The sequence below is a fragment of the Centroberyx gerrardi genome, chromosome 8 (genome assembly GCF_048128805.1).
Source record: "Centroberyx gerrardi isolate f3 chromosome 8, fCenGer3.hap1.cur.20231027, whole genome shotgun sequence".
In the NCBI taxonomy this organism is placed as follows: Eukaryota; Metazoa; Chordata; class Actinopteri; order Beryciformes; family Berycidae; genus Centroberyx; species Centroberyx gerrardi.
The window spans coordinates 1,463,963-1,476,297 of NC_136004.1; the positions used below are offsets into that span (position 1 = coordinate 1,463,963).

General features: G+C 40.4%; 1 protein-coding gene across 1 annotated transcript in view; it reads right to left on the bottom strand.

The window, feature by feature from the left end:
• Positions 1 to 1,975: 1,975 nt before the first annotated feature.
• Positions 1,976 to 12,335, bottom strand: part of mtmr12 (myotubularin related protein 12) — an 83,426-nt gene continuing 73,066 nt past the window's right edge. The window contains exons 15-16 of the mRNA XM_078285433.1: positions 7,360 to 7,518; positions 1,976 to 6,557 (exon numbers count right to left, since the gene is read on the bottom strand). Of these exons, the coding sequence (XP_078141559.1) occupies positions 5,958 to 6,557; positions 7,360 to 7,518 (759 nt within the window). The 3' untranslated portion in view covers positions 1,976 to 5,957. The remainder of the gene's footprint in view (positions 6,558 to 7,359; positions 7,519 to 12,335) is intronic.

Below are 12,335 nucleotides of genomic sequence, written 5' to 3' on the forward strand. Positions count from 1 at the left end.
GCTATCAGTTTCACCTGTATCTTTACATTGATAAATTACTAGCTTTTAACATTGTTACATTATCTGCTCTGTTTTACTGCTTAACAGCTCCTCTGGTCCAGACTGTCCCTGCTCCTCCTCAGGACCAGTCCTTTTCCTTCTTTGAAAATATTTTTCAATATTAATCTGGATTGAGGGAGCAAACATTCAGAGTCAGAGTTAAAAAGTTAATATTAACGTTATCAGTCCACTCAGTGGATACTGACTAGCAGCTATATACAGCTAATCTGCTAATCTCGGAAACCCAGCTGTATTCCGAATAACGTTAATAACTGTTAGTTCTTCTTTTCGGGAATTCAGCCGGTCATCTTCTTGGCATGGAAAATAAATATCCCTCACGCCCACGTGTGCAATGGGAGGCAGAGGGGTCCGGTGAGAGCGCGAGCGAGCAAGCGAGAGAGACAGAGAGAGAGAGAGACAGAGACCGAGCGACAGAGAGAGAGAGAGCGTGACACAGGGAGAGAGAGCGAGAGACAGAGAGAGAGAGAGTGAGAGACAGACCACACAGAGACTACTTTTGTTTGGATCTCTTCCCAACTTGTCTCTCCCTAACATTTTCGTCTCGTTTTTATTCGTTGACAAAAGTGTCAATACATTTCGTCATAGTTTTTGTCATCATAAATTATTTTTTATTTAGTTATTGTCTTGTTTTCGTCAATGAAAAATAATACGCCCCATCAGTAATGGGAGTAATAAAGTAATACATGTAAAAGTGTGAAACCCGGTGACAGTTACAGGGACAGTGCCAGCCGGGGACAAAGCACCAAATCCGCGTGCTGTCCCCAGAAAATGGGGATGTCTGGTCACTCTAACACTGTAGATGTTAATTATTTCACATACCTCCGTTCTTTGTAAAGACAGCGGTAGACTTAAGAAGAGGTACTTCTGTTTTTCTTACCTAGACTTTGGATGGCAATTGTCTGAGGAGAAATGTTCACTACACACCCAGACTGCACAGAGTGATTCAATGGAGAAGTTGACATCCAGGCCAAGAGCAATTAGCCACAGTCTCTCTGGGTCATGCAGTGGTAGTTTGTGAGAAGAAACATTTGCATCCCATCTTACAGGCTTCTCTCTGTTGAAGCATGCAGGAAAAGCACACACTTGAACCATTTTTAAATGATCAGCTAGGGAGAGAAGCTTTACACAGCTTAGTTACAGCCCAAAGACCAAAAAGTAGGGATGTACGATTCCAAATTTTTTGGCGTCGATTACGACTCCTTGTAATGGAACTAATGGAATCGAAAATCAACACAAAAATGTAATTTTTACGTCAGTTGGCATTCTACCAATGTGCCTTGAATTTCTCCCTCCCCACAAGGCAAGCAAACACAGATTAGTATAGATAGGCCTAAATCAGAATGAATTAATTACACATTTGTTTAAATTAATCAGTTTCTTTGATTCTCAGTTTGGAGTCAAGATTGCAGCAGGAGTCGACTCCAATTCCTTTATTAGTAGAATCAGAATCAACGTAATGGGATTGAGAATCGCTTCGTCAGATTTTTTTTTCAAGTTGTGTGACGTAGACCTATGTGTAGCAGTGTAAACACGGAAGTGTGCACGTTTGTGTGCAAGTGTGAACAATTTCAAAAACAACAGCTCTAGTGAAGGTTTGCGCCAAATAATGGTGTAAATGTAGGTCTTTTCCACTCACAGTGAAATAGTTTGCCTTAAGAAGACTTATGCTGCATGAGCTGTATGGAGTAATTTTAAGGTCATTTTTTGCTCTTTTTAGAACTCTAAAGAACTGGTCCCTACTGACTTCAATTGTGTTTTATAAGGACAAACAAACTTCACCTGTGTTTCAACTGACATGAAGGTGAGTAGATAATGTTAGAATGTTTTGTTTTGGGTGAACTATTCCTTTAGTACTTTCATGCAACGTGAGTTTTTATGTTACACTTGGAAATAACAGGTTAAACAAGTACTGGAATAAACATAAGAGTGATCTTTTATTAGAAATCAGAAATTTACAAAGCTATGATTAGATTCAACAGTGTGACACCTCTGAACATTTAGATGCTTGCACCAGTGGTGTAACATACAAGTATATTACAGTTTCACCATTCTCTCTCAGTAGTGCAGAGAAAATATAAAGGTTTATAAAAATACAAAATGACGATTTTATCTTTCATACAGTAGAAAATAATAGTACACCTTTTCATCCCTATTTTCAGTGTTCCCCGAAGCTTAAAGGAGAATACCGGTATAATTTATAGTTATAGTCCATTTACTTCTTTACCTATGTCTGATTTCACCTTATCAATGGTATGCAATGCATACCATGTGTAATTAGATTTTTTTAACATTTACTTGGTTTTTGTTGTTCTTAAAATCCTAACTTTACAGTGTCAAACCTAGCTTGAATTTAACTGCTGTGTCGGCTTACAAAGACACCCTGAATAAAAAGACATGGATGTCACAATAAAGTTTGTAAGGCGACATGTTTTGAGGCATTATTTCCTGGTGGAGATTTCTATTTCTTCCTGTGAGTGTCAGGTGATTGACAGTAATCAGAGTATAATGTAATGCGCTTACTAACAAAACCAAATTAAGTCTTCATGTTTACTATGATGGATTATCTAGTTCGGGCAATTTTGAAGTCTGTGGAAGTCGTTTTTCATACTGTACAAGAATGATTGGCAGCAAATGGCTTGTTCTGAAGGCAGGAAAACAAGCCCTGATGGTGACTGTGAGCAGACATCACCAGGAATAATGGAAAGGAGACGGGGAACCTAGACCATTGGCACAAACTTTAAAAAACACCGGTATTATCCTTTAAGGTACATACATAGTATTAGATAGGCAGCAGTACAGTTGGCTAACCCTTGCCCACAACAGGGCTTTTCACACAGCACATTGTTAGCCTTGATTTGTCTTAAACCTGGGCTAACAGTTGGCCAAAGGTTAACATTTAACCCATGGCTAACTCTTAGCCCAGGGCTAATGATTCACACAGTGTTCTCAGTCTTCTAACCCGTTTCACACAGCCAACAGATTGTTTTAAAACAATTTTCTGAGAATAACCCTTAAAAGTAAAGGGTAATTCATACTTCTGCATCTAAGCTATATAGCACATTTCATGCACAAGATAAATTCTTTGCGGTGCCGGCATAGCCCGCAGAGGTTGCTGCCTGGTCTGTGTACCTCTCCAAAAATGTAACTGCACAAGAACTGTGATTGGACAGCTTGATATTTGCTCCTACCTGTAACCGGTTGATGTCTGCCGATAGCAAAGACAATGGAGCAGATTGAAGAGAGACTATATTCATTTGTAGTACACCTCATCTCTGAATTATAGACTACCAGATGTCATGAATTGTTGGTGAGAAATATCCCAGGACATGAGTTTCTGAGAATGTCAAAACACTGTTATTCTGTTATTACTTCCGTGTTAACAAAGCACTCCACTGCCGTCTAGCTGTTTGGTGGTCTAGGTGCAGAATCACCAACACAGGACCATATATGCTTGCACCGCCGGCATAGCTTCGATGCATAAGTATAACTTGCCCTTAACCCTTTTCCAGAGCAGGGACAACTAGCTCTGTGTGAAAAGCCCTAATCAATGTTATCAGAAGTAATGGAAATTGGTTTGAGATTTTAATATCCCATTTGTATAGCCACAGTGTGAGTATACTGCACACTACAGTTAGGCTTATGAGAAAGTTGATCAAATACCAATTCAACATATCAAATATGTCTTTAGAGATATGCATTTGACATACAATGGATATCCAAGACAGGTCATAAGTAAACTCAAATCACTTGAGACATTGTGTTATCACTAATGTTGGATTCAGATTATTTATGATAGCAGTCATGTTTAATACTTACAACTTCTAAATAGTGAATCCTAATTAGAAATAGCTTCCATCAAAGATTTAAAAATTAACCTATAACATCACTTCCATAGGCTAGTTGCTATTAGTTATTTACCACATACTTAACAACTGTGAATAAACTATAAAAATGTATGCATTTCATTCTAAAATAGTCAATAGTAAAATAGTTACCATGTAGGGGGTTGGGGGGGGGGGTACAAAACGGAGGCCAAAAGCAAACCAACTCTCTCAAAATCTGCCTAATCTCACCTGTTTTATTACAGCTCCATTTTATGTACAAAATTGGCTAGACATTGCTCTAATGGCTCTGGTGTGCATATTTTTGGCTTTGTTGCATTTGGTCCACCAACCACTACATTAGAAAAAGCAGCATTAGGCCCCGTTCACACATAGCATTTTTTCCCCAACTGCCAGCACCCTTTTCTCACTAAAAGTAATGGGAAGCAGCTGCAAGGTGCACAAAAGGCAGCCGCTCCTGAAAAGCACTGCAGCCGGTGTTTTTTTCGTCAGAGTGGAGCGCTGGCAAAAGTTGAGAAATGTTCAATTTTTCAGAAAAGCGCCAGGTGACGTGAACCACTTTTTCTCAGCCAACCAATGGCGATGATGGAGACGCTGGCCATTTCCCATAGCAACAACAAATATGGAGAAAGTGAAAGTGCCGGTGGAGAAATAGGTTGTTGTAATCAGTGAATTTCCGTTACCGCAGCAGCGATCATAAAGGCAGTATGGATTATGCTGGACATGTATTGGAAATATCTGGTAAGCCTTTGCTTGTTCCACAACACTGTATTGTCTGGTAGAAGAGCTAACCACCTGGTTACTGAGCTAGCAGCTGCTCAGCTAACGTCAGGTGACGTTATCATGATCCGCTTTTTATTTCTTCTCACAAAAAGCGCTCCAGGCAGCGCTTTCTCCACACAAAAAAACGCTATATGTGAACGCAGCCTTATAGGGGACATGGCTTCTTTCCAAGGAAGCAACCTCTGGTACATCTACCCATTTCAAGAAACCTCATCTATCTATCTAAACTGTATACAGACTTTGGGGACGTGTTCACCACCCTGCAACCTCTAATGCCAACTTGATGAAGACATTAAATGTTTACTAAGATGCTACTCAATTGTCATGTCTCAAAGCTGTACATTCAACAATATACCACCCTCTTTGGATAGTACTCGCATCAGTATGGTAAAGCATTCATCACAGTTAATTCCTTGTATAGCATTATTCTTGGAAAATGTTCCAAGCTCAGGTTTCACCAGTGCACCACTGGTATCACGTTGGCCATTGTTCTTTAGTTTAAAGGATAAGTTTGCTGATTTTGGACCTATGTATAATTTGTCTCTTACATAATACATGGATCCGCAGACAATATTGGCTCCAGAGTCATCTGTTGGTTGAAACAGCAAGCTCCTGTTGCTAGCCTCTTGCTGCTAACAAGCAGTCCAAAATGGGTATGTCAAAATAACAATAATAAAAGCCAGTCCGTGAAAACGATATGGCAACCCACAGACGTCTTTATTTTCATAGCCCGGAAAGCTATAATAAATAATCTTCTACCAAACTCTAACCGGCTCCATGTGCAATTATTTACAATCTGACCTGACCGTCTGCAAAACTAGATCACATCACCAGTAGCGCACTTTCACCTCACAGCAGTCTGAGAAAAATAGTTCTGTGATTTCCTGATTGGTGGAATTGCATCATGAAATCAGAGCTAATTTAAATTTATTTACTTTGCAACTCTTCTGTTTACTCTTAAAGAAGCCTACAAATGGCTTTTTTGGAGATATTTCGACACCCTGTTTAGACTGCTTATTATCAGCAAAAGGCTAGCAACGGGAGCTCACCGTTTCAACCAACAGCTGACAAAGGAGCCAATAATGTATTACAGGCTTGAAATAGACAAATTATCCTGTATAATAGGTCCAAAATCGCCAAACCTGTACTTTAAGGTTGCATCTTGATTCATTATTCTTAACCTTTGACCACCTCAAGGGGAAATTTAGAACCAGCATTACTAATGAGATCTTCAAAACTACCCAATTATTCTACTGGTGGTGTATGCTACTGTCAGACCATAGATTCTGGGTCATTATCATCCTCCTTGTCTTCTAAGTTCCCTGAATTCATTAGGCTCTGAAGAAGGCCAGTGGGGATAGCTGGCTTATAGGACCAATTATTTCTCAACGTGGTGAAAGGAAACGATGATGAGAGGCGCACAGATGATCTACTACCAGTCTCAGCTGTGGCTGTTTTGGCCCTGGTTCTTTGGCGATAGGAGGCCAAGATGCAGCCATGATGGTCAAGTTGCCTCTGCAGCTCCTGAACTTCATCCAGCAGGTCAGACACTTTGCTGAGGACGGTTACCAGGCCGCCGCCAAAGATCTGCACCTCCTGGATCCAGCGGAGGTACCTCTGCATCCAGACCCGGACTGCAGGGCCATCCAGGCAAGGCAGCAGTAGGCCATGGTAGTCCAAGGGTTTGCGCTGCCAGGTTTCATAGAACTCTCTGGTGTTGGAGGAGGGTTGCGGAGAGTCTGGGGAAAGCATCCAGCGGCTAATGCGTTTGACCCGCAGCATCTTCTTCAAGCTATCTGCCTCATCCTTAAAGAAACCTTTCTTTGGAGGGGTCTTGAAGGCTGAACTGGGCAAGGACAGCTGCCTCTGGTGCTAGAAGTGAAATATGCATTTCAAATTTTACTGAATATCATTTTAGTAAAGCTTAAGTGATGTTATGTTTTGGCAATGGAAACTATCAAAGGCACGGTTCAGTATTTTGTGTATCTTATTCATTATCAATTATCAAGCCTCCACTTAGCACTATCAAAAAGTTTGCCAGATGGTGTTTTTGTTTTTATGAAAACTTTTGGCTCTTGTTTGCATTTGTTAGAAAGACATTAAAATGGCATTAAAACAGTCCTATTTCTCATTAACATTATTAGTGGGGAAATAGAATGGCTTGCGTGTCATTTGGAAAGAAATCCTCATTGACTAGCATGAGCACTGATAGCACGTCAAATGAGGCTGCTACCAGTTTCTCAAAAACAAAATGGTGTATTTTTCTATGTCTTAAGGGGAGGCATGATTAGATATAAATAAGACTGGCTTCTAAAAGTCCTTAATCTTCCCTTTAAAGGAATAGTTCATCCAAAAATGAAATGTTGTCATTATTTACTCACCGTTATGTTAGTGGAAACACCAGTGAAGTTTTTATGTCCACATAACACAATGAGTTAGATAACGCAGCTCCATGTCAGCCTTCTCCAAAACAACTGAATTGAACGGGAGCTGGTTCTTTAGAGTTCATGACCGTAAAAGTACTCCAAACAGCTCATGCAGCATACTCAAAATTTTTTTGGGGTGAACTATTCTTTTAAGAGTACTATTCTTTTAACAGTAATTACATTAACATCACAGACTTGGCTTCATTGAACAGGAAAAAGAAAGCTCTAGGCTATTTTTTTTTTTTAACCTTAGGCCGGTGTGACTTCCTCACAGACTTGTCCAGTTTGGGCTTCTCGGCATACAGAGGGTTAACAAAGAGATCCTGGGCCTTGCAGTCAAACTGTACTGACCAGTCCCACACAGTGGGGCAGTTCAATGGGCCTCTTTGTGAGTGTGGTGACTCAGCCTGCCAACACAAGAGAACGGAGTATGAGTTAGGCTTAGTAAACACTACAAGATTTCCTTCACTACAAGATTTCCTTAGTTATGTAGAAAGTTGCTGTCTGAGCTAAAAAAAATTCTAGATTGGAGAATGAGAATACAGCGGCTAGCTGTAATGAAGAATATAGCAAAATGAACCGGGTTGAGAGCAGCAAAAACGCTGTAGCAGTAGCCTGCATATGAGGCGTTTAGGGAACATCTGTAATTTGTAGCTACAGAAAATAACCTGGGTTACACTTACGTTATTGTGTGTTACTGGACAGGTAACTAACTTTGCAGTCTGAGCCATCTTACATATGTGCTGTATCACACTGCAGCACTTAATTTTTCTATTAGGATATTTATTTTGTTGAGGAAAAAGGACTGAAAAAAGGATTTTAATAACCATTGGTTTTGGCCTTGGTGCCCTACATTTTGGCCGCGATGCCCCAATAAATTTCTATTTATCAAAGGCCAAAGTGGCCTTGCCCTAAAAATGACTTAATTCCAGGCCTGAAATCTCATCTCACACATACAGGGGGTTCCCCAAATTTTTGAGTAGCCAGCCAGATGGGAAAAGTAGCCGGCTAAGGGATGTTTGCGATGGCAAGATACATTTTTCCCGTGATGCATTTTTACCGAATAATAAACAAACCTTAAATATGTTTATGAAAGCATGACTTAAAATAACATAAATAAACATTTTTATTACAGGACCAATGCTCAATTGAAAAATAAACTGATAATGTTTTTTAATTGTGAATGTTTAATGTACTTTCTTCAATCAGTGCAGAAGAAATAAATAATAGTCTAAAACAAAAATATTATTACAAATAGTAAAAAATATAATACCAAAGTGCATATTGTAGTCTTCTCAGAGCAAGACTGGATCTCTCTCCTGAGTACTACTGCACTCACAGAACTGAGATCCAATAATGATGGAACCATAAATCAGTTTAAATAATGATTTTACATGGTCATGGTAATGTAGCCCCTAAAATGATCTCCTCAGCTAAGGCCTTGTATTTAGCGTTATACAGTAGTTTCAGCTGTAACACTTCTGTCATGTCCATCGTTACCATGGCAACCATTCACTGTGCGTTGCGCAGAGGCTCGGCAAAGATCGCTATTATTTTGAAAGATCTAAAAAAAACTCACAACTCCCCTTGCAATTTCACACACAGTTCAGTTATTAAGGAGAATGACAACCGCATTCTATAACCAAACTCACTACCTGAAAAATTCAGGTACTGATACTGAATTTGAGAGCGGCCTTTGGCCCAAATGTTGCGGTTAAAAGTATAAAGTTCCTGCGATGGAAAAAGAGAATATGACGCCGCTGTCAGTGGCGGTTTATTAAGATCTTATGGATAAACTGACGCCTCTGGTTACTGGTGTCAAATAAACTGAAAATACAGGTGATGGTAGCCGCCATATTGGTCTGAAGTAAACGTTACTATGGTTACAGACATTATTTCCAGCCATCGTGAGATCGGAGGAGTGGAGTGACTCCTGTTACCCGTACAGACACAGGCAAATTTATGGTTTCTGCGGTGTGCCCGGTGTTCGCGGTGCGGAGGGTCTGTGCGGCGAGTGCGGAGCTCTGCAGGGGGTCTGCGGAGGGTCCGCACCGAGCTCTGCGCTCCTCTCAAAAAATGAAACTCTGCGGAGGCCTCCGCAAACGCCGCAGTCAGTTCAGAGGCTATGATTGGTTAATGGTTGCTATGTTAGTTGGTTACCAGGGAAGTAAGTCTAATCGAGCCAAGTGACAGCTGACAACCGGCAAAAATGGACAATAGGAGGAGATTCTTTGCTCTCCGCGAACACCGCGCTGCTACCGCATTTACCATGAAATGCTGTGCCTCTGCGGAGAGAACGGTCTTGCCGTGAACACCGCGAACACCGGGCACACCACAGAAACCATAAATTTGCCTTGAGTCTAGTCATTTTACTTCAGTCTGCTCCAGTGTGTACCAGACATGCGCAGTCACTCTCATTAAAAAATTCTGTTGTTACTACCAAATTCTGGTAGTGTAGTGACATTCAGTTATAAAAGCAGCCGGCCAGACAGAGGTGAGTAGACGGCTAAATAGCCGCCAGCCGGCACTTGGGGAACCCCCTGCACATACCCTGCCGAGGGCAGATGGTGTCTTTGGCTGCAAGATGCAGTGTTTCCCATATATAGGCGAAATCAAAAGTTGGTCAATGTAGGCTACAGAATTGATCTGAATCGTTCTCTAATGTGCCTAATGAGCACATCACTTCATGTTTGTCATTTTGCGATACACAGACCAGTAGACCAGTTTTGTACTCAGTATCCCGTTGTGAAAATGAAAGTGACCCTTAAAAATCCACAATTTGCTCCAAACTCGCACTTGATAACACGTCTTTTGCTGCCGTACAATATGATATACAGTACTGTTTTTGGATATTTAGACATTTTTGAAAGCATTATCGCTTTATGGATTTTTTTTTACATGTGCCTAAGACTGTACTGTACATATACACTCACCGGCCACTTCATTAGGTACATCTGTTCAACTGCTTGTTAACACAAATATCTAATCAGCCAATCACGTGGCAGCAACTCAATGCATTTAGGCATGTAGACATGGTCAAGACGATCTGCTGAAGTTCAAACCAAGCATCAGAATGGGGAAGAAAGGTGATTTAAGTGACTTTGAATGTGGCATGGTTGTTGGTGCCAGACGGGCTGGTTTGAGTATTTCAGAAAACTGCTGATCTACTGGGATTTTCACGCACAACCACCTCTAGGGTTTACAGAGAATGGTCCAAAAAAGAGAAAATATCCAGTGAGCGGCAGTTCTCTGGGCGAAAATGCCTTGTTGATGGCAGAGGTCAGAGGAGAACGGCCAGACTGGTTCTAGCTGATAGAAAGGCAACTGTGGTGAGCAGAAAAGCATCTCAGAATGCAACACGTCGAACCTTGAGGCAGATGTCACTTTGGTAGCCGGTTGACACTGAGCTGAAAGCTGATACCTACCCAGTATTAGTAAGGTGTACCTAATGAAGTGGCCAGTGAGTGTATATATTAAGATGATTTGGGCATTTCTGCTGTATTTTGACAGTCACAGTAGAAGGGCACGGGCCGGATTCAAACCTGTGCCGCTGCGATTAGGACTTAGCCATAATGGTGTGCGCTCTATCGGTTGAGCCGGACATTTAAGGTGGGGGATCTGGGCGTTCTCCCCCAGAAGATTTTTTGCTCACTATGGTTAATTTCATGCATTTTTACATTATTTGGCATGGCTTGTGGCATTGAAGATCTTTTTAGGGATTCATTCATCAGTAATTTTATTCCCTGAACCCAATTTCTAATGGTGTTTTTATCATTATTTACCCTCAAAAACAAATTAGGCCGTATGACAAATACTGTGATAACTTGGCAGGTATTGTGATAATTTGACCGTCGACCTTATTAGCCCCAAACAGAGCTTTTCACAGAAACAATGCATATGTCACTATACTCTAACATGAATCAACAGAATAATTAACAGACCTCTGTATTATATTATACTTGAATGGAATTCTTTTATTTCATTATTATTTTTGGATGGAAGATTTCCATCACACTTAGCACTAACAACTGCATACATAAAATAAACACAATAAAGGCTTTAGTGAAGCCATGGGTTGTGCAGTATCCTGTCTGACAGCTTCTGCATCACTATGGATTTGGGGTTTGGTTGGTATGACTACTCTCCGCTGTCTTCCTGACCCTGACTCAATCTCACAGGGTTGCATATATTGCTAGCATTTCCCTGTTTGAAGGTGATCGTACCTGGCTATCACTAATATTTTTTGCCACTTCTCTTCCATTAATATTTATTGTTAGGGCTGCGAAAATTAACATGTAAATTTTTGCGATTCATTTGAAATGTTTAACCTAAAAAAATTAACCCAATTGACGCAACATTCTTTTTTTTTTTTTTTTCATGTCGCAGCAGAGGGTAGAGGGGGTCTTTGGCTGCGAGATGCAGTTTTGTCTATGTATGGGAAAATACATAGACAAAATCGTTGGTCAGTGTATAGAAATTGTATAGAAATTGTATAGAAATTGATCTAAATCGATGTCTAATGCACCTGATCACATCACCACATCATCAATCAAACAGTGAAACTTTAACAATTTGCTCCAAACTCGTATGTGGGATTTGTAAACAGTAACTTGATAACACGTCTTCTGCTGCCCTACAAACTTTAACGGTAGGTAATGTTATGACCTTGGGGTATTTAAGTAACATTAGCAGAATTTGCTAATTTATGGCAATGCTTCAATGCATCACACTGAATTGATTTGAATTGAATTGAATTGAATTGAACTGAATTGAACTGAACTGAACTGAACTGAACACGCATGATGTGGGCCTACACAAGATCTGTGTTTTTGTTTACTTCCTGTAGTGGCAGACCCGCCATTTTATGGATATTTTCTGTTCTTTTTCTGCTCTTTTTTCTTTGGAGAACGCTGCTTCCTCCCCAACTCCCGCCAACAACCACTGCCACAAGTAAATTGTCAACCTGTGGGAAACACTGGATTTGTTTTGGTTGTTTGTACAGAATACAGGATATACAGTTGGCAACACAAAATAGGTATTTACACCTGCAATAAGTGATATCAGACCTTATAACCAATCCTGAAACTAACGTGTGCTATGTGGAGATTTCATTGGGACATACTGATATAAACCAATATCCACATATGCTATGTTGCTATTTTCACCCCTTTTCTAAAGGTTGTTGTCAAATTCCGCTCAAGAATGAAGCTCCTCCCTGGCCATT